Source organism: Narcine bancroftii, chromosome 12 (genome assembly GCF_036971445.1).
Source record: "Narcine bancroftii isolate sNarBan1 chromosome 12, sNarBan1.hap1, whole genome shotgun sequence".
NCBI classification, from domain to species: domain Eukaryota; kingdom Metazoa; phylum Chordata; class Chondrichthyes; order Torpediniformes; family Narcinidae; genus Narcine; species Narcine bancroftii.
Genome location: NC_091480.1, coordinates 12,613,108 through 12,635,344, shown reverse-complemented (window position 1 = coordinate 12,635,344; position 22,237 = coordinate 12,613,108). Strand labels below are relative to the sequence as shown.

At 45.7% G+C, this 22,237-nt stretch overlaps 1 protein-coding gene across 15 annotated transcripts in view; it reads left to right on the top strand.

Moving 5' to 3' along the window:
* The window catches only part of LOC138746879 (neuronal-specific septin-3-like), a 294,741-nt gene that overhangs the window by 133,228 nt on the left and 139,276 nt on the right, over positions 1-22,237 (top strand). The window contains exon 1 of one of the 15 annotated variants that reach the window (XM_069905467.1): positions 5,012-5,186. The exons of 13 other annotated variants lie outside the window; for them this stretch is intronic. In XM_069905467.1, the coding sequence (XP_069761568.1) occupies positions 5,027-5,186 (160 nt within the window). In that variant the 5' untranslated portion in view covers positions 5,012-5,026. Of the gene's footprint in view, positions 1-5,011; positions 5,187-16,026; positions 16,175-22,237 lie in introns of those variants that run through there. One more of the 15 variants, XM_069905478.1, reaches the window with a different exon arrangement.

The window sequence follows — 22,237 nt, the reverse complement described above, 5'->3', positions numbered from 1 at the left end:
TGCAAATGTAGAGCTGGAGGAAAGCAGACACATAGATGGGGAAAGAGAGAAATGGTGGGGGTGGGAGGGGGGTGCTAATAGGAACGGGAGGAGTCGCTGTTAATGCCATCTGGTTGGAGAATGCCTCGATGGAATATGAGGAGTCATTCCTCCAGTTTGCAGGTAGTATCTTTTCACTCAGCAAGCTCCCAACCTCCACTATTCTTTGCATGACTAAAATCTCTCAAGCTCTCCTCCAGTTCTTCGTTTAAATCTAGATTTGGTTTGTGAAGGTGATGGAGATAAATAAGCAGCAGGGCACACAGGATGTAGACCAGTGGTGCTCAACCTTTTTCTTTCTATTCACATCCCACTTTCAGTATTCCCTGGGCCATCGGTGCTCTGATTACAAAGGGATTGCTGAAGGTGGTGTGTGAGTGGGAAGGGAAGGTTGAGAATCACTGCTCCAGACTCAATTGTTACTGAAATACTTTGCTTGAGAAAAATTGTCACTGGGCCATTTCCTTTGGAGTTCTGAAACCGTGCACATAACGAGTCAATTATGGGTGATTAAAACAGTGGTTTTCAAGCTTTTTCTTTCCACCCACGTACCACCTTAAGCAATCTCTTACTAATCACAGAGCACCTATGGCATAGGGATTAAGGTGGAGAACCCCTGCTCTAGAACAAAAGCACATCCACGCTGCTCAACTGTTCTGCACTGGGAAGGGCTATGGAACATTCTGGAGCCTGTGGAAGGAGCCAGAGGCACAGTCAGCCAATGGGTGTGGCCAAACTGACAAATATATACCTAGAGAGGTTTACCACAGTGGTGCGTGTCTTGTAGCACCTACAGTATACCCCTTTCACTCAAGGGGCTGTAAATCCTTGGAACTCTCCTGCACAGAGGGCAATGGAAGCTTGGTCATTGAGATTGCTTAGACTGTGAATTAAGCAGGAAGGTGGTCTTGAGGCAGAATATTAGCCCTGACTCCCAAGATTGGAATTGGTGCTGACACTAAAACTCAGCAGGTCACGCAGCATCCAGAGGATGCATAAGTCAGTTGATGTTTTGGGTCTGATGCCTTCTCCAGGAGAGCCGATGGGCGGGGGGAGGGTGTGTTGGGGGTGAGGTGGAAGGAGCATTCCCTAGCAGGTGACAGGTAGTAGTGGAAAAGGATGGGTTAAGGAGATAGTGGGGGGGGGGGGGTGAAAGGGCAGTCTTCTTAAAACTTTTTTCTTTCCACTCACAAGTAATCCCTTCCTAACCACAGAGAACCTATGGCATCCTGTGCTCCAGTTTATGAGTTGCTTCACCTGAGTAGTACAGGAGGCCATAGATAGCCATGTCAGTGTGGCAATGATGTGATTGGCCGTGGGGAAGGCCTCGCTGTTGTAGAAGACTGCATCCAGTCTTCCCGATGTAAAGGGGGCCACGTTGAGAGCATCGGATGTAGACTATTTGAGGACCTGAATGGTGGTGAGAGGAGGTGTGGGTACAGTCACAGCGGCGGGAAAAGGATGGTTTGTTCACCTGCATTCTGGTCTTTTTTGAGTTACGCACTTGGACACTTAACACTGCATCTCCGAGCTCTGCAATCTCTCTCTACAGTAAAACCCCATGTAACCAGCACCTATGGGGATTGGCAGATCGCGGATAAGTGAATTTTCCGTTTGCTTGAGACTGTGTGTTGCGTGATTGGCGAACTGACGGCGAGGTGCGCTAATTTTCAACTTCTGTATTTTTTTTGCTTCTTTATTTTCCACGATTTTTTCTTTTTGCCAGTTGCTTGAGGCAGCTGGTTGATTGGATTCTGGAATACAGGCGTTTTAGTGAACAATATTTAGAAAACAATTAAAAAATTTTTCCTGTCAAATAGACATTTGCATTTTTTTCCATATTATCCTCCATTTGACAGATTTTAGTCCACTCACTTTATCTATCTATGTCCTTTTGAAATTTCATCTGTCCACTTTGAAACTTGCTTTCTATCCATCTTTGTGGCATCGGCAGATTTCTATCCATTCTTCCAACTCATTGAAGTAAATTGTGAAACTGGCAGTCCCCAGCACTGATCCGAGTGGCACAATGTAACAACATAGATTTATGCGAGTCAAATTTATAAAATTTGTCATTTGTTCAGTTTAGGAAATTATGACTGTTCCCCCATCTCTGTGGCAGTCGACTTTACGAAATGCAGCTGCTCTTTTACCAAAATGACTTTTCCAGATCTTAATATTTAACATCCACAGATTTAAAAGAAATGTTATTGAAAAAAACCCAGAAATTTTCTCAGTGATAACCCAAGCTATCAATGTTCATAATTTAGGATCTGCATCATTGGAAGGTACACAAGCCTATAAATTGGATACATTAGTGCCTATTTTATATGAAGTGGGGAATAAAAGTCATTTCACCCAACGTTGTGCAAGCAATTCTTTGCTGGCAAACTTGTGTACAGGAGGAAATGGGTAGGTTCAATACTTCCAAAGGCATTTGACATTTTGTGCCTTTGACATGTTTCCAGTTGCACTCCTAGTGACGTCACAAGTTACGCACTGGATGTTTGGAATCCCAAGATAAATTGAAACCTGTAACCATCGTTAAAGCACTCACCCTGAAAAGCTTGGCGCTCATTGTGCGAGAGTCAGCACTTGTTTCCTTGTAACTCTGAAAGAGGCTGTTGTGTCCATTGAATTGAATTTGGCCATTTTATTCCCCACTCATTGTTTTCATTCCCACCTTTTCTCCCCATATTCCCCATCCATTCCCCCCAACGTATCTTTAGAAATGAGAGGAACCAGGTCGCCCAGAAGCAACTCCCATGGCCCATCGGGCAACTGTGTCAACGACTCATCATGCACATTCACCATCAACACACGCACCCGCATACACACATACATACACAAGACCGCGAACACTATAAACACCAACACGCACGCGCGCGCAAACACATGCACATGCGCCAAATGAGCCTGCACTGTAACGTGCACGTGATGAGGGAAACTGTTTCCCTTCACTGTGCATAGCACCATCTGAGCCACAACTACTGGCTGCTCACTCATTCTGCACTTTGGAGAAGTTGAGAGTCCCTTGTGGCACAGGAACTGATGAGGGCTGGTCATTTCCTTGACCCCTTCCTCCATGTTTTCCATCTCTTCCAGAGCAGCCTTTCCTGCAGCTGTTCTGCGTCTGCCGTGGAGGGGTTTGATCAGTCTTCCTAGTGGGCTCTCGGCCCGACTCCCAAGGCGGCAACTGTGAGGTTTGCAGCGAGCTCCTGATAGGAACCACACGGCTACATTTTAACGCACGACTCAATCTGCAAGCACCCATCGTGTTGGTCCTGATACATTTCTGCCCAGTTTCACGAATTTCTGTAGGGAGTTGATTCGACAGAAAGCCTATGTTTATTGGCCAGAAAATACAAAATTTGATTTGCGGGCAACAGGAATAAATCTTTGGCTTGCTGTCTCACGTATGTTGTCGTCAAAAGTATTGCACCAGAGGCTTTATTTGTTGCAGACTGGTGCCTATTTTCTTCTATGCAACAGGCTTTTTTGATCTGGGGCTTCCTTCTGCAAGATATTCTAAAGAATCCATGGAAGTTTTAGTGGTAAAATTGAGGAATATCCTGGGAATTGGCTGTGGGAAACACACAGGCAGCTGCAACCGCAGTAGATTGAAGGGAAAGGCAATAAGGAAAGCATGCAGGTGTTTCCTGTCCATGATAAACTCCTCCCAGCCTTCATCCTATTGAGTTCACTGTAAGTCAATAACTCTTCACAGCGTTCCGTTGTTAGCAAATGAAGGAGAATGGTTTTGGGTTTGCATCCCCCCACCATCCCCACCCCCCCCCCCCCCCCCCACGTCTCCGTAGGATTTCCCAGGGTACTGAAAAGGTGGGATTGTTATTTATTGAGGGTAAAAGCAGCCCCATCTTCCTCACTTAAAGGTAACGGAGAAATAGCAGCAGGATGGGGACATCTGGCTCCTTGAATCTGTTCTGCCGTTCAGCTGATTTTCAACTTTGGTGGCATTTATTGAGCATTATTGCCGTTCCTCTCAATTCCCTTAAATCCTAGATAAGGAAGCGCAAAGGGCTGAAAAAGTCTTGAGCGAACTATCTGCTGTAGGGACTTGTGTTCTGAGGTGGTGCAATTTCCGAGCCAGGCAGTGATGTCGTTGCATGGGATGCTCTCAGTGAATCCCCTGTAGAATGTAGTGAGGGTGGAGGGTGGAATCTGAACTTTTCCTCAACCTCCGTGGGAAGTAAAGGCATTGCTGGTCCTTCTTGGCAATGGATCTGGAAACCAGGAGAGATCCTCCGCCAGGTGCACGCCAAGGAATTTGGTGCTCTTGACTACCTTGACGATGGAGCCATCGATGGTTAGTGGAGAGTGGTCCCTCCGGGCTCTTCTGAAGTCGACCACCATCTCCTTTATTACATAAAGTAAATATTTATTCATGATAAAAATCTGCAAAACAAAACATATTGCAAAACCCTTTATTGTCATTCGGTGTCTAGATGTAGTGTTACTGGTTCTACACATGATGCAGTTATCATATTTATTCTTATAACATTGCGACTGTGATCCGTGACCCAGTGAAAATTAAGCAAATGATGGTTTCAGGGCAAGCAGGCAGTGAAGCTGAAACACGTAGCAGGGGTTTTCTCTCATGGCATGTCCTGGCCAGCGCAGTGGGGGGAGGGGCACGAACAGTTCTGACCGAGCACCAGCAAAGGTTGCATGTGTTTCTAGCGGCGACATTGTTCCTTCTCTTGTTCCCAGATTTCGGGGCTGAAACAGAACGTTATAGGACAAAAGGGAATTGAAACGTTACAATAACCAGATTGAGATAAACGGGGATCAGATTATCATATTAAATTGGTTACAGTGTAAGGTTCTGGGCTCGCTTGTTATCTCTCTAGCTCTTCGCTTTCTGCTGAATTTGTTGTTTTTAAGCCACTGACTAACTGGCAGCAATTGTCTGCCACCCTGTCATGTGACAGGAAGGAAGGTTTGTGTCCGATCTGACTTGTTGCAAATGTTGCTGGAGATACTCGGCAATCTGGTATCAGTTTCGCAGATGCGACCTAGTGCAGGGGACTCGGCTCCCGCAGCTTCGTTGCGGTTCACCTGGTCCCGTGGCTCCCGTCAGGCAAAAGCCTGGCTCTTCTCGCCGCAGAAGGGGATGAAGTGTTTGGGTGAGTTCAACCAGATGGTCTCTCACTCATGCTTTTGATGGGAAACCGGTTGAGATGGGGCTTTTCACTGGGGTAAAGTTTTAAATCAGCCCTGCCCCATGTTTTTTTTGTGGGGGGGGGGGAAGGAGGGTTCCTCAGATCATTTACACTGGAGATTACCCGCAGCTTCCAAGATATGGAATTGATTCTATTTTCACACGAAATTGGGGGAATGGGAAGTTGGGGAGAGAAGAGCCCCTCCATTCCCAATCAGATTACCACTGATGCTATTTCCTTGAACCTTATCAAACAGAGAAATTTTTCAATGATCAAGGTTTAGGTCAGATAATTCCAAAGATTTACCAGTCTGAAATTTCTCTTCCACTTGCACTAAATGGCATTTCCATTTTATTCTGAGACTGTGAGCCCTAATTTTGGACCCAATGAACTCATTGGTGTATATTCTCTCTTTGCTTTTCATGTGACTGTCCTAATGTTGAGTAAGGCAACATTGAAACAAGCTATTCAGCAATTCATCCATGCTGGCCAAAGTGCTGAGGTAGTCTATTTGCCTTTGTTTGACCCATTGCTCTTTAAACCTTTGTTCCACATATCCACCACCATATGAGTGAAAAGGTGCCCTTCAGGTCCACTTTAAACTGTATCCCTCTCACCTCAAGCCTACGTCCTTGAGTTTTGGACTCTCCTAACCCTGGGGGGATAAAAACGTCTGCGACTGTTCACCTTGTCTATGCATCTTGTGATTTTGCTATTCCTCGATAGACCACTGACATGGTCTTTGCCCTCAGACAGCTCCAAGAAAAGTGTAGAGAACAAAACAAAGGACTCTACATCACCTTTGTTGACCTCACCAAAGCCTTCGACACCGTGAGCAGGAAAGGGCTTTGGCAAATACTAGAGCGCATCGGATGTCCCCCAAAGTTCCTCAACATGATTATCCAACTGCACGAAAACCAACAAGGTCGGGTCAGATACAGCAATGAGCTCTCTGAACCCTTCTCCATTAACAATGGCGTGAAGCAAGGCTGTGTTCTCGCACCAACCCTCTTTTCAATCTTCTTCAGCATGATGCTGAACCAAGCCATGAAAGACCCCAACAATGAAGACGCTGTTTACATCCGGTACCGCACGGATGGCAGTCTCTTCAATCTGAGGCGCCTGCAAGCTCACACCAAGACACAAGAGAAACTTGTCCGTGAACTACTCTTTGCAGATGATGCCGCTTTAGTTGCCCATTCAGAGCCAGCTCTTCAGCGCTTGACGTCCTGCTTTGCGGAAACTGCCAAAATGTTTGGCCTGGAAGTCAGCCTGAAGAAAACTGAGGTCCTCCATCAGCCAGCTCCCCACCATGACTACCAGCCCCCCCACATCTCCATCGGGCACACAAAACTCAAAACGGTCAACCAGTTTACCTATCTCGGCTGCACCATTTCATCAGATGCAAGGATCGACAATGAGATAGACAACAGACTCGCCAAGGCAAATAGCGCCTTTGGAAGACTACACAAAAGAGTCTGGAAAAACAACCAACTGAAAAACCTCACAAAGATAAGCGTATACAGAGCCGTTGTCATACCCACACTCCTGTTCGGCTCCGAATCATGGGTCCTCTACCGGCACCACCTACGGCTCCTAGAACGCTTCCACCAGCGTTGTCTCCGCTCCATCCTCAACATCCATTGGAGCGCTCACACCCCTAACGTCGAGGTACTCGAGATGGCAGAGGTCGACAGCATCGAGTCCACGCTGCTGAAGATCCAGCTGCGCTGGATGGGTCACGTCTCCAGAATGGAGGACCATCGCCTTCCCAAGATCGTATTATATGGCGAGCTCTCCACTGGCCACCGTGACAGAGGTGCACCAAAGAAAAGGTACAAGGACTGCCTAAAGAAATCTCTTGGTGCCTGCCACATTGACCACCGCCAGTGGGCTGATAACGCCTCAAACCGTGCATCTTGGCGCCTCACAGTTTGGCGGGCAGCAGCCTCCTTTGAAGAAGACCGCAGAGCCCACCTCACTGACAAAAGGCAAAGGAGGAAAAACCCAACACCCAACCCCAACCAACCAATTTTCCCTTGCAACCGCTGCAATCGTGTCTGCCTGTCCCGCATCGGACTGGTCAGCCACAAACGAGCCTGCAGCTGACGTGGACTTTTTACCCCCTCCATAAATCTTCGTCCGCGAAGCCAAGCCAAAGAAAGAAAAGATAGGAGCACTGCAGTTGGGCAAAGATTCCAGTGAAGGGACTCACTGAATTGTTAGCTCTCTGTCTTTCCGGCATCTGGAATTTTTTTTAAATTTGCCCTTCAGTGTTCGGGATGAAGAGTCACAGTGGTAGGATGCCACTTGAAACATATTGCTTTCTTTTTCTGTATCCTCCTCTTCAGTCACTCTTCCCCATTGTGGTCGGCCTAGCAACACTCGTAAGTGAGCTGGTGATGAGGGTATCCAGTCTGTGTTTGAACCCCTGATAGTTTCCCCTTGCTTGTCCTCTAGAAGATAACACGCAGAATTGCCTGGAAGCCAAATGATGGTCTATCACTTGTGCATTTCAGTCTCACCCTTCCCAAAGGCTGTGTGCTATAAAGCAGTGTTACCCCTAATATGAAGGAACATAACCCCCTAGAGATGATGCAGAGGGCTAGTTTGCAGGGAGCTCTCAGCACTTGAGGAGACTGGCTAGTCACCTTCTTGTTGTTATGGACCACCATTAAAAGCATCTGTGTTTCGATTGCTGGAATCTTCCACACTGGAGTGAACTTAGAAGCCTATGTTGGATCAGTGTTTTGGATGCTTCATTTTACTTCTCCCCCACCCCACCGCCTTCTCAAACAAAGTGAATGGGGAAAACCATATGACATGTGGTGGCAAATGAAATGTGGGTGAAGGGGTGGGATGCAAGAGAAGCCTTTGATTCTGGAAGCATTCAGAGTGTCTACAACTAACAAATGTTCGCAGAAGCCTTCATCATCGGTTCACTTAGAACTTGATTCTAGAGCTTCTCTCCTTCTGGAGACTTGCTCCACTCCCTCCAATTTACTCCTTTCTTCCCGCTGCCTCCCTGACTCCTTTCACATAGACATGATAAAGTCACAAGATCACAAAAGATAAAGGAACAGAAGAAGGCCATTTGGCCCATCGAGTCTGCTCCACAAATCCACCCTGAGCGAAACTGTTCTCGCATCTAGTTCTAAATTCCGGCCTTTTCCCCATATCCCTTGATACCCTGACTGATTAGATACCTCTCAATCTCCCCCTTAAACTCCCCCAGTGATCGGGCCTCCACAGCTGCATGTGGCCACGCATTCCACAAATCCACGAATGACCCTCTGGCTAAAGAAATTTCTCCTCGTCTCTGTTTTAAATGGGTACCTTCTAATTCTGAGACTGTGCCCTCTTGTCCTGGACTCACCCCCACCAAGGGAAACATTCACATCTACTCTGTCCAGTCCTTTCAACATTTGAAATGTTCCTATGAGATCCCTCTCATTCTTCTACACTCCATTAGGGGTGACAAAACTATTTAACCTAGTCCCTTTTCATATCCAATCAACACCTTTGTTGGGTCTGGATCCCTCTCCTATTGTAATTCTGTTAAATATTTAACCTAGTCCCTTTTCATATCCAATTAACACCTTTGTTGGTCTGGATCCCTCTCCCATTGTTGGAATTCTGTTAAATAGGTTAAATATTTAACCTCGTCCCTTTTCATATCAAATTAATACCTTTGTTGGTCTGGATCCCTCTCCCATTGTTGGAATTCTGTTAAATAGGTTAAATATTTAACCTCGTCCCTTTTCATATCCAATTAACACCTTTGTTGGTCTGGATCCCTCTCCTATTGTTGGAATTCTGTTAAATAGGTTAAATATTTAACCTCGTCACTTTTCATATCCAATTAATACCTTTGTTGGTCTGGATCCCTCTCCCATTGTTGGAATTCTGTTAAATAGGTTAAATATTTAACCTCGTCCCTTTTCATATTCAATTAACACCTTTGTTGGTCTGGATCCCTCTCCCATTGTTGGAATTCTGTTAAATAGGTTAAAAACCTATTTATCTGACTTTTCTAATTTTTTTCCCTTGAAGAAGGGCTCAGGCCCAAAACATCGGCAATGTACCTTTGATTCCGAAAGATACTGAAAAGACCAGCTGAGTTCCTCCAGAATTTCAGTGTGTTTACCACAATTACAGCATCTGCAATCTCTAGTGTTTCACACCGCAAAAGTCAAGTCAGGTTAGGAACTGCAAGCTGGGAAGAGTTCAGACCAAAACATTTCATAATCAAAGACTTGCTTTTTTTTTATTGTGCATTCGGCCTCCAGTCAGGCCAGTGCACTTCGCGGCCTTTGAGGTACGGTACTTAATTGAAGTCGCCAAATGACCTGTCGAAAAGATACATAGGATCTTCAATGAGTCTTGAGCAATCATCAAGAAGCTGGAAGGTCTTAACAAGTCAAAGAATCCAAGGAGCGAAGTAGATAGTTGATATTTTGGGTTGGCACCAATGTTCTCTCTAATTTTTAGCAGTCAGTGTGTGCAAATATTTTTCCTGTGACACAAGTATGTGTGGACTGAAGGCTTGTGCAAATGTAAAGTTGCAATTGCTTCAAGATCATTTTGGTGCAGCCTATCTCTCATGGCTAATAGAACGGTATTGGCATGTTTTAATATGATTGCATTCAATAAGTATAGTTATTAATTACTGCACTACTTTTGGGCGCACATTAATTTCCTTTGTGTTCTGCTGGCAAAACATGCATACACGCACACGGCTTGCAGGGAGTAGTTAGCACCCTTTGTCGACCCCTTTGTCTACAGAGGCCAGATTGCAGCTGTTGAACTCCCTCCTCATAGCTATTCCAAGGTGAGGACCCCATTAACCATCTTCAGGATGTTATCTCCCCGGCCATCACTGATCATTTCAGTTTGAGTGACCTCCCTGCCACAGCCTTCAACCTGATCACTTCCCAACCTCGTACTGCCTGCTTCTATCTCCTTCAATGCCAATAAACGGTCCCCACCATTTCTTTCCACGGACACAGCCTGACCTGCTGAGTACTTGCAGCTTCTGCCGTTTCTTTGTATCTTCGGCTGACCAACTGTTTGAAAGGCCACCTTCACTGTTCTTACCTAGGAAAACAGAGCCACTTTGCACAGAGCATCTCCCATGACCTCACCGATTAAGGAGATGTTCCTTGAGAGATGAGTTCTGCCCACATCATCAGAGAGAACTCTGCTCTTCCATGTGGTGCTTAGTGATTGGTTTTGTTCTGTCGAAGTACAGGTGGCCTCAATTCAGCATTGATTCTGAGGACAGCATCTCTGTTAGTGTCAAGTCACGCTTATCGTCATCTGATTGTACAAATACAACCTGACGATTGTATTATCTGATTGTACAAATACAACCTGTACTGGTCCTCAGTACAAAACATGCAGACACACATCCAGACATAACACACATACAGACAAATAAATAATACATATGCAAGGCAAATATTCATATACGCAAATAAATAAATCAATAAATATTGTTTTGTGAATATGAGAGTCACGGATGGTCAGTGAGAGCAGATCCTTTGGTCGTTCAGCGTTCTCACTGCCCGTGGGAAGAAGCTGTTCCTCAGCCTAGTGGTGCAGGCCCTGATACTCCTGTGACTCTTTCTTGATGGGAGCAACTCAAGATGTTGTGTGCAGGGTGGAAGGGGTCCTCAATGATTCTGCGCGCCATCTTCAGACGATTGTGGTAGAGCATGTCGATGGAGGGAGGGAGACTCCAGTGATCCTCTCAACTGCTATTATGGTCCTGCGGATTGATCTTTGATCCATTTCTCTGCAGCAACTATACCACACTGATGCAGCTGTTCAGGATGTTCTCGACAGACCTCCTGTAGAAGGTTGACATGATGGTGGCTGGTAGCCTTGCCCACTTCAGTCTTCTCAGGAAGTGCAGTTGATGTTGCCCCTTCCTGACAAGTGAGGAGATGTTGTGCATCCACGATAGGTCCAATACTTTCTTGCTATCGTACTGTAGCTATTAGCTTAGACACAAAGGGCTGGAGTGAGAGTTTTGAATCATCAAGCAGAAGGCACTTTCAAGCAAGGAAAACACCCATCTGTAAAGGTGGAGGTTCTTTGCTCTTTCTCTGAAAGAATGCGCTGTGGCCAGCTCTGAGACACCGATTCCAACCCTTCTCAGGGAAGGATAATTGGTGGAGCGCTGCGCTCCGCCGCCTGACTGAATGTACAGCCGCAGCAAATGGCTGATTAGGGGCGGGCTGATGACGTCGTCAGCCCGCGTCCCATCTCCCCACTCACCCCTCTCCCTCCATGACCCCCTCAAGGCAGGGGCGGCAGGCGGGAGCCATCGGGGCAGCGATAGCCGTTGGGGCGGGGGGGAGCCGTCAGAGCGGGAGCCATCAGGGCATCAGGTGCCAGCGGGAGCCGTCAGGGTAGTGGGAGTGAGTGGGAGCTGGCTGGAGCTGTCAGGCAGCGGGAGCCGGCAGGAATCGTCAGAGGGTGGCCGGTCCAGGCTGCGACAGCCTCACTGGGCTGCTTCGGCCTTCAAGGCCGCTCTGTGTGGCTCAAAATGCAGCAGTGCAATGGCCTTCTTCCCTATCCATAATCCCCAGTTCCAGCTGCCACGTAGTTATGACGGTTGGCGCGACTGCACCGGTCTTTCCGCCTCCATTGGCTCCGGAGAGCACTTCAAATGTATTATTGGAACAGACTTTATGGCTGCTGTCTGAAAGGCAAGTTTTAAGTTTTCGATCCGGCCTCCAGACGGAGGCTTGACATGAAATGGCCCAGTGATGTTGGCTGATAGCTCCATTCTCTGTCCAATCCTCGGCTCGTGATGAAGAACCCTGTTTGCGTGGTTTTCCCATTGTGACCTCATGGGTTTCCTGCCTCATCCAAAAGTATGATGGGTTAAATTCACCAGTGTGAAGTGCTCTTCAAGGTGTTAGAATCCATAGTGAGTTGATGGGAATCGGGGTGGGAGTAGGGGAAATAAAATAAGATTAATGTGAAAGGGTGCATTTGTGTAAATTGGTGCTTGTCAGGGTGGATTTCATTCGATTGGAAGTTTGTGACACCAGCAAGACTGGGGCCACTGAGCCACAGCAGACACGAGATCCAGTTCTTTGCTTCGCTCCAAGCAAGCTGTCTCCAGGCGGTAGAATGCTGGTGCAATAAAATGCAAGCAGATAAATAACATGAATTCATTTGCAAAGGAAGTATTTCCCCATGTTTCACACTGCCCTTTTGTTGATGTCGAGTTGATTGACAGAAAGCAGCTGACATGAATTAATAAACAGCAATAAAATGCGTGCATCTTGCAGACGAGTTGTGGCCAGATTAGCCCTATTCCAGTCAGGAAACAAAAAGGGATACTCATTATAGGGGTTTAAGATTCCAAAGTTTAAATGGCAAAGCAGGGTCACCAATACTAACATCAGCAGAAGCACAGGGGCGATTCCTGCAGGGCTTTGTTAAAGTATTATAACACTTTGTCGGATGTCACTTTGACAGAAAAGCCTGAGAAATCTGAACCTACTAAAATCGGGATCTCAGCATCGGCACAAAGTGAACTTCTCTGACGATCCCCTGCGGTGTCCACGAGACAGAGCAGCTCTTAATCGAAGGCTACAGTTTCTACCGATGTCTGTGCTAGTTAGGCAATCTCCTCCCCCCACCCCCCCCCCCCCACCAACTTTGAGCAAACATGCCCAACAATGGGTCATGGGTTTGGAAGTTGGTATCTGATACTTTGTGAGTCCTGAACTCTAATTATATCTCTGCCATTACCACTTCTGAGCTTCCCTTCTCCAGGGAATGTCACAAGCTGTGGACTGTTTTGCATTTGTAATCAGTTCATGCAATTCATGATTCATGGCTGCAGATGAACATGCCAACTGTGAATATTTACTTATCAATGCTTCATATTTATTATATTTTTTTCTGACTCACGGTGCATTACATTACTTTTCTTCTTCTTTGGCTTGGCTTCGCGGACGAAGATTTATGGAGGGGGTAAAAGTCCACGTCAATTGTTATAACATTACAGCAAGGTACCCAGTGGAGAGCTCGCCATAGAACACGATCTTGGGAAGGCGATGGTCCTCCATTCTGGAGACGTGACCCACCCAGCGCAGTTGGGTCTTCAGCAGCATGGATTCGATGCTTGCGGACTCTGCCAGCTGCAATGAAGTCTATGGCGAGCTCTCCACTGGCCACCGAGACAGAGGTGCACCAAAGAAGAGGTACAAGGACTGCTTAAAGAAATCTCTTGGTGCCTGCCCCATTGATCACCGCCAGTGGGCTGATCTCGCCTCCAACCGTGCATCTTGGCGCCTCACAGTTCGGCGGGCTGCAACCCCCTTTGAAGAAGACCGCAGAGCCCGCCTCACTGACAAAAGACAAAGGAGGAAAAACTCAACCCCAACCCACCAATTTTCCCTTGCAACCGCTGCGACCGTGCCTGCCTGTCCCGCATCGGACTTGTCAGTCACCAACGAGCCTGCAGCAGACGTGGACATACCCCTCCATAAATCTTCGTCCGCGAAGCCAAGCCAAAGAAAGAAGAAAAACAGCAAGGTACAGGCCCTTAGGCCCATAATGTCGTGCCGACCTACCTCTATTTTTCTTTCCTGTCTATGAGTCTCTTAAATGTCCCTATTCTTCCAACCTCCACCACCGCTCCTGGCAAAGCATTCCGGACACCCAGAACTCTCTGTGTGTAAAAAAAACTTATCCCCTGATGTCTCCCCTTCTGACCTTGTACAGATGTCCTCCGGTGTTTGCTACACCCGCCCTGGGAAAAAGGTACTGACCATCTACCTTACCTCTGCCTTTCATAGTCTTGTGGGCCTCTATCAAAAGTCACCTCTCATCTTTCTTCACTCCAAAGAGAAGAATTTCAGTGCACGTATGTGTCCATTGTACTTCAGTATATGACAATACATCATCATCAAATGGGTTTTATTCACCATCCAATAATTTCTCAAGACTAAAACACTTTGCTCTTTAAACCTGCCCCACCATTCAATGCGCTCATTGGCTGATCTACCTTGGGGGGTCACCTCTCTTTGCCGATTCCACGAAGCTCGAATCTTTCAAAAATATATCTGCTTCTTTTAAAAAAAAATACCTCAATGATATAGCGTCTGGGATCCTCCGAGGTAGAGTATGGAATAGGCTACATTCTGAAATGGTCCAACTCACTACTCTGTTCAAGAGCAGTACATGCTTGTCTTCCCATTTGATACCCTCACTCCCCTGAATGAATAGTTAAAATATCCCCCAAGCAGGCTACTTTGCTAGTCTGTCCCACCAAGCTTGCCATCTCCGTGTGGGAATGCTGATGCATTGCCTTGGAGATATTCCAGTCTGAAAGAGAATGGGCCCTTGTTGCTCTGAACCTTTGCAGTCTTCACTTTTTGGGCAAGATGTTTTTGTCACACAATTCACAGAGAAGTACTGTGAGGCAGCTTAGCTTTTGAAGGAAACGAAACGAAGTGGAACTTGTAGATAAGTTGCTTGGTGGAGGTCAAAGAGAATAAATGCTATTTTGAGGTATGGTCTCGGAAGAGGGTTGATTGTATTGGTTTCCTTCATTGTGGCTTAATTATTTTGATGCACTCAGAGAGCATTGAAGCTGACTGGTGGACGAGAATGGCAAATGTTGCAAAGCCCATGCATCATCTGTGGAGAGAGAAGAGGATGTAAAATTTTGGGATGGTGACCTGTCAACAAGGGAGAAGGGGTAAAGGGGCAAACAGAAAGGTCTGACGTGGGGAGATGGTCAAAGAAATTATGGTGCAAGTCAGACTGAACGGTAATAGGATTCCTGGAAATTGTGACATATCACATTGACGGACAAGTTGATAATTTTAACCTTCATTATATAAGAGGCAAAGGGACCGTGTTCAGAGTGGGATGGAGAATTATCATGAGGGCCGGGGCCCCACTGACGAGCTGAACGGAGGAGCTCCTCATGCAGCCTCCCCAGGCTTCGTGAGATCACACCAGCATGGAGGAGACCACATTTGTGAGCAGTGAATGCCTTTTGGAGAGTGGAAGGTGTGTTTTGCGAGAAAGGTGAGGGGAGGGGGGGGAGTAAGAGGGTAGGTTTTGCCCCTCCCTCCTGGTTACACAGCAAGATGCTGCGGGAGGGAGAGTGGGTGATTGAGCAGTGAACCAGTGTTGCTTTGCACTACAGGTGCTCAAAATGATAGCAAGGCATGTTTTAAATTTGGAGACTGATGGGATGAGACTTTATTGTCATGCACATAAGTGCAATGTAGAAATGCACTGACGTTTTTCTTGCTGTCGTTACACAAGTGCATAAAAGACACTAATAGACAATGAGTATAAATTAAGTTGCCACATGATAGAAAAAAAATGTATATTATAGATCCATTAAGGATAGAAAAATATTCTCAGCTGCAGTTACAAAAAAAGTGATGTTACCATCGATGCAGACCTGGAGTAATGTCTGGTTGAGGTGGTATGGGAACGTTCAAGAGTCTAATTGCTGTCGGGAAAAACCTGATGACAAGGTAGCAGCCTGGTGAGGAGGCATCTGATGGCAAAGGCCACCCAAAGGGATTTTAGACTGGAGGTGCAAGTGTGAGAAATGGTGCGGCCACAAATGAGGGCCTTATAAACCATGACGAGGGCTGAGGGGGCACAGAAGGTTGCTTTGTTTGAGCCATTGAGAGAGAAATGAGGAGAATGGAACTTCATTTAATTTTAACGCTGCGTCTCCAGAGGTACAGTGGACACCTCTTGGCGAAAACAAATCTCTATCATTATTTCCATTTGGCAGATCGCAAAGCGAAAGAGAAGTGAGAATGACATTTGACCTTCCAGCTTCTCCGCCAATAAAAGCCTACTCAGCCTCCTGGCCACCTCATCAGAAAAGCATTTAAGGGCGGCGCGGTTGGCTCAACGCCAGCGACCTGGGTTCGAATCTGGCACTGCCTGTAAGGAGTTTGTACGTTCTCCCTGTGTCTGCGTGGGTTTCTTCCGTGTCATCCGATTTCTTCCCCACCCTCCAAAAAACGTACGGGATTGTATGTTAAGTGGGCAGCATGGGTTTAAATGGCCATATCGGCTTCTACCATGCTGCGAATAAAATTTAAATTTAATTTAAGATGCTGCTTTGATTGAACTACCTGTAACACTGAGGCTTCTTTGTACGCGGGAGTTCGGGACTTTGCTTTTCACCATTTTGTACTTTTTCACGGTTGGCTATTACAGCGCACTTGTATTTTCCTATTTCTGTTCAGCTTAGTATCTTGCACGTCGTTTGAATTTGCCTCCTTCCAAGTCCATGCTGCCTTTGTAACTTCCTCACAAATAAGTTGGCGTGGTTGATGCTTAATTACCCTCTGAAATAGCCTAGCAAGCCAGTGGGCAACTCAGAATGGACAATAAATGCTGGCCCGGACAGGATTCCCATTTTCTGCAATAGATTCCTGTCAATCGAACTGCTGACCATACTGATGCAAGTGGCTGAAATCGATTTGCCGCCATGAATTGCCCCTTGTGAATGGTAATATCTGGGATGAGTTGTGGGAGGATAAGATGAGATTAGTGCAAATAGGTAGGTGACCAGTAAATAGGGCCGTCTCCAATCTGAGTAGGCCCTTTCAAACTGCCATGTAAAATGGGGTTAACCCAGTAACGTGGCAGTCAGAAAGGGTCTGACCTGGCCAACCCCGTCGGAATCCAACCAGCTCCCTAACCTACCTCAGAGTTGGTCAGGGAACCCAGTTAAACTTGCCTAGGTCACACCTCAAGGCGATTTGAAAACTAAAATGGCTGACCCGCTTATCCCGGTGATGTCAGTGCTTGCGTGCATGCATCACCGGGCAGCCAACATCTGATCGTCCGGCAGTACTTCTGGTTAGTACATGAGGCATTATTGCTGGAGCGGGATCCCCCTTAAATCACTGGGTTGGCAATTTAATGGGTAGATCCCCTTGTGATTTGAACAACCTTTGCCCCAGTAGTCACACCCGGGTCCCAGTAGGACCAGCCAGGGGATGCAGTTTAAAAGAGGCCAGTGATTCCATGATTATTTGTAATTTTCCTCCATGTTGAGTTTGTTTGGTGAAATTCCCAAGCCCTCAGCAAGAGACATTGCTGTAGTTTCCTTGACTTTTAAATAGATTGTTCACTCAGTCGATTATTAACTCTACAGTTTGCTGTGAGTCAGACCTCGGCTCTTGCAATGTTATCAGTAAATATTTTGTATTAAGAAAAAGATCAGTTGTGTCATTGACCTCATTGCATTCTTTCCATATTGCACTTTTAAGGAAATTGCTTAATTGGCTTTAAACTCTGGGCCTTTCTGGAACTGTGAAATCTGCCATATAAATGCAAGTCTGCCATTTTATTTCTTTTCCATCCGTTTCCTTCCATCCTTTTTCCCTCTGCCTACTTACTTCCTACCTGTTGCATCAACAAAATGAAGTCAAGTTTATTATCATCTGAGTACAATACAACCTGATGAAATTGCGTTCTCCGGCCCTCGGTGCAGGACATGCAGACACACAACTAGACACCACACACATACAGTCAAACCATACATATACAGGACGGATATTCATATATACAAATATATAAATATTGTTTTGTCAATATGAGCATCTTGGATGGTTAGTGTGAGCAGCTCCTTTGGTCAGTCAGCATTCTCACTGTCCCTGGGAAGAAGCTGTAATTTGGTGTGTATACTACAACCTCAGCCTGGTACTACTGGCTCTGATACTTCCCTGAAAGGAGCAGCTGAAAGATCCTCTGTGTGGGGTCCACAACACTCCTGGTGGACCACATACATCAATGAGGGGGAGGGAGGGAGACTCCATTGATCCTCTATGTCAATCTTGTGGATTGACCTCCGATCCATTTCTCTGCAGCAACCGTACCACACTGTGATGGAGTCGGCCAGGACCCTCTTGATAGAGGTCCTGTAAAAGATTGACTTGATGGTGGCTGGTAGCCTTGCTCGCTTCAGTCTTCTCAGGAAGTGCAGTTGCTGTTGTGCCTTCCTGACAAGTGAGGAGATGTTGTGGATCCATGATAGGTCACTAGTTAATGGATTCCATGGAACTTGGTGCTCTCCACTCTCTCCACTGTGTAGAGTTATTGATGTCAAATGGAGGGTGGCGTTCCTGGTCCTCCTCAAGTCCACGATCATCTCCTTCATCTTGTCCATGTTGAGACAAATTCAGGTGTATCTGGCAAAACATCCTTGAGATGTGTCTCTCGAGCAGACCAGCAGGTTATCGCGAGGATTACATTGAAAAAGACCAATTTAGCACCAATAAGGGCCGCAGTGGAATAATGTTATGGAGTTCATTCAGTCGGGTATGAAATAATGATGAGTTGGAATGAAGGAAAGAGATAGGAAGTCTCGTGGTATGGTGCCGAGATAACAACCCCTCTCTAACATCGGTAAACAAAATAAATGATTATTGATTTCAGGAGATGGGAGAGACCACACTCCCGTCCACGTCATTGCCATGGAACTTGATAGAGTAGATAGCTTGAAGTTCTTAGGAATAGGTATCTCCAATGACCTGACCAGGGCACATTGACACAATGATCGAAAAAGCCCATCAATGCCTTTACTTTCTTAGAAGACTAAAGGAAGTTCAGCATATCCCTCTTGTCCTCCAACAACTGGTACACTTGCACCATTGAACATATTGGTTTTATCATAGCATGGTGTGGGAGTTGAAGCTACAGAAGGCAGTGAATGGAGCTCAGAACATAAAGCAAACTTCCCTCCCCTCCCTGGACTCCCATCTACGATGCCTGCTGCTGAGGAAAGACAACTATCTTACTGAAAGCTCATCACACCATGGACATATTTTCTTTGTCCTGGCATTGGGGAGAAAGCTTAAGAGCACTAACAGGCTTAAATAAAATGCTGGAGAAGCTCAGGAGGTCAAACCGGGTCCTTTACATAGCAAAGGCAAAGATACATAACCGACGTTTCGGACTTGAGCCCTTCTTCAAGGTATGAGAAAAATGCCGGCAAACATCCGAGCAAAAGAGTAGGAGGAGGGAAGAGGGATGGCAAAGGCAGGAGATGAAGAGAGGAGGGAGAGGACAGGAGCTCAAGCCCAAACCGTCGGTTCTGCATCTTTGCCTTTGCTTAGTTTCTCCAGTATTTTGTGTTTTTATTTTTCACGGTGTCTACAGAATTTTGTGGTTCCCTTCTAACAGGCTTAAAGACAGTTTCTTCACTGCAGCATAAGGATCTCTCTTTTTCCCTTACTTCTCTCTAAAGCCCTACCAAACATTGGGTATGACCAACCTTTATTTGACCTTCCAACATGCATAAGCTCACACTTGTCAAGATTCAAATTCTATCTACCATCGCTCTGCCCATTTTACCAGCAGATCAATATCTTTCTGCAATTTAATGAATTGAATTATTGAAAGGCATTGACCTGTCCTCGGGCATTCTGGTTTCAATGTGTTAAATGGTGACGTATCCTTGCAAGTGACAGGTTTGACTTGTGGGTTACGTCTGACCCGCCAGTTTAAGAATGCTGAAAATAGCTTGCAGCCATACCCTCTCCAATTTTACACAGGCATCAAGGGAGGGAGATAGATGATAGGGATGGGCAGATGTGGGACAACGGCCATCTAAATGTTGGCTGGCTAAACCGTAATGCGTCAGGGCCAAGTTGAAGAGAACGTGCCAAAAGTATTCCAGTATTCTAACTGACAGGATATGGATTGTTTTTCATCTCCCAAGGAGTTGTCATTCTCGGGGAAGACATTGGCTGTTGACCCTTGAACGTGGCTCTAAGAGGGGACGAAATGCCAGCTTGACTGGGCCAGTGTATCAATCCATGATATATGACGGTTAGTCAGAGTGATTGTCTGGTCTAGTTTAAATTGTTTGAAGGAATGGAGGAATTAATTTGGGTTTTATATAGTGATTTTAAATTAGAGATGCAGCTTGGTAACAGGCCCTTCCAGCCCATGAGCCCATGCCACCGAAACATGCCTATGTGACCAATTAACCAACTAACTCCCATACATCTTTGACATGTACAAGGAAACCAGAGCACCTGAAGGAAAACCACGCTGTCACAGGGAGAAAGTACCAACTTCCTACAGACAGCAGCAGATTTTAACCTTGGTGCTCTCATAGCATTGTTCTTAATGCAGTGGTTTTCAAACAGTTTCTTTCCACTCACATACCACCTTAAGTAATCCCTATGCCCATATGTGCTCTGTGATTAGTAAGGGATTTCTTAAAGTAGTACGTGGGTTGGAAGGAAAAGTTTGAAAACCACTGCTTTAATCGTCCCTAATGGACTCCTTATGTGCACGGTTTCAGAACTCCAAAGGAAATGGACCAATGACAATTTTTCTCAAGCAAAATATTTCAGTAACAATTGGGTCTAGAGGAGTGGTTCTCAAATGTTCCCCCCACCCCCACCCATACCACTTTAAGAAATCCCTCACTAATCACAGAGCGCCTATGGCATAGGGATTACTTAAAGTAGGATGTGAGTGAAAAGAAAAAGGTTGAAAACCACTGCGCTAACTGTGTTTGTTGCCGGAGGTTTGAAGATTTGGATGATGGATGTTAGAATGACAGATGTGGAACACCTCTTTGCCCAGCTCTTTAGTATTGCAGGCTTGTACTGCAACATTACAACCAGATAGATCCAGAAACATGGGGTATTGTCATTTTTACATCATTGTTAAAACTTGACCACTAGGCAACAGCTCATCATATTGTGCCCACTCATTTCGCCCTGATACAGTCTTTTGCTTTTAATAAGAGGGAGAGTTGACATGGACTTGATGGGCTGAATGGTCTTCTGCATCTGAAAGGAGTACAAGATATGAAAATCTTGAACAGCCGATAGATGCTTTATTTTACGAATCATTGAAATCTAATCCCAGAATCTTATGAGCAAATAATTAAGACATTTCTATTTATCTTGTTCATTTGTGATTATTAAGATTTATGTCTTCATTATCAACTTTAGGAGCCTCCTTTTGAAGCAATTACGATCCAACCTCATTTGTCCACTTTCATTTATAGACTTCACAGGATGAATCTGGACTTGGCCACGAGCCCTTAGTTTGTTTTTTTTTCCAAAGGATTCTCATGGATTTCCAGACGGAAGTACCGCTAACTTGTAGGAAAACCATGAATTTATCTTGACCAGAAAAAAAAACTACTTGAAGAGCCTAATATTTGACCCCAGCATTGCTCTGTGTGGATTGTTCATCCTGCAATTGTTTACAATAGTTCAGCAGTGGGATTCCTGACCAATCTGGGGGATCCCATTACAGATATTAGGCAACTTGTGCAGTGAGCTGAGAGAAGCCTCGTGCTCGAAGAAGTCAACGAGAGTGAATTCCATTCCCCTTTTTTAAAAATAAACATACAGAATGGTATCAGGCCCTCTTGACCCATGAGACTGTGCCACCCAATGACACCCAAATTAACATTTTTGATGGGCGGGGGGGGGGGGGGGTGGAAACAGAATGCCCAGAGGAAACCCATGCAGACACGGGGAGATTGTACAAACTCCTTACTGACAATTCTGGATTCCAACCCGGGTCGCTGGTACTGTAATAGCATTGCGCTAAACGCTACACTATGGTCCAAACTTTACCATTCTATAATAGTTCCCTATCTCTTCCACAACGCCATACCCAACCACATCCCTACATGTGTATTAAAACTAGTTTCACAAACACTTTATCTCCAAAGTATCCTTTGCAATTATGAGCCCACTCCCCAGAGAACTCCAGATCCCAATATGCAGGCATTCCAACCAATGAAGCAAAATCCATAAATCTGTTAAAAGGATGAGCAAAGATTTATGTTTTCAATGTTGACGAGAAGTTGGTACATTTCTGCATTCAACTTGACAGTGTTCCACCGTTAAACCTTTTTGGTTTGAAGTAAGTAATTTATTAGAACGAATAACAGGGAGTAAAATTCCCACAGGATCCAATACTGGGAGATATCGGAGGAGTTCAACCTAAATTAAAAC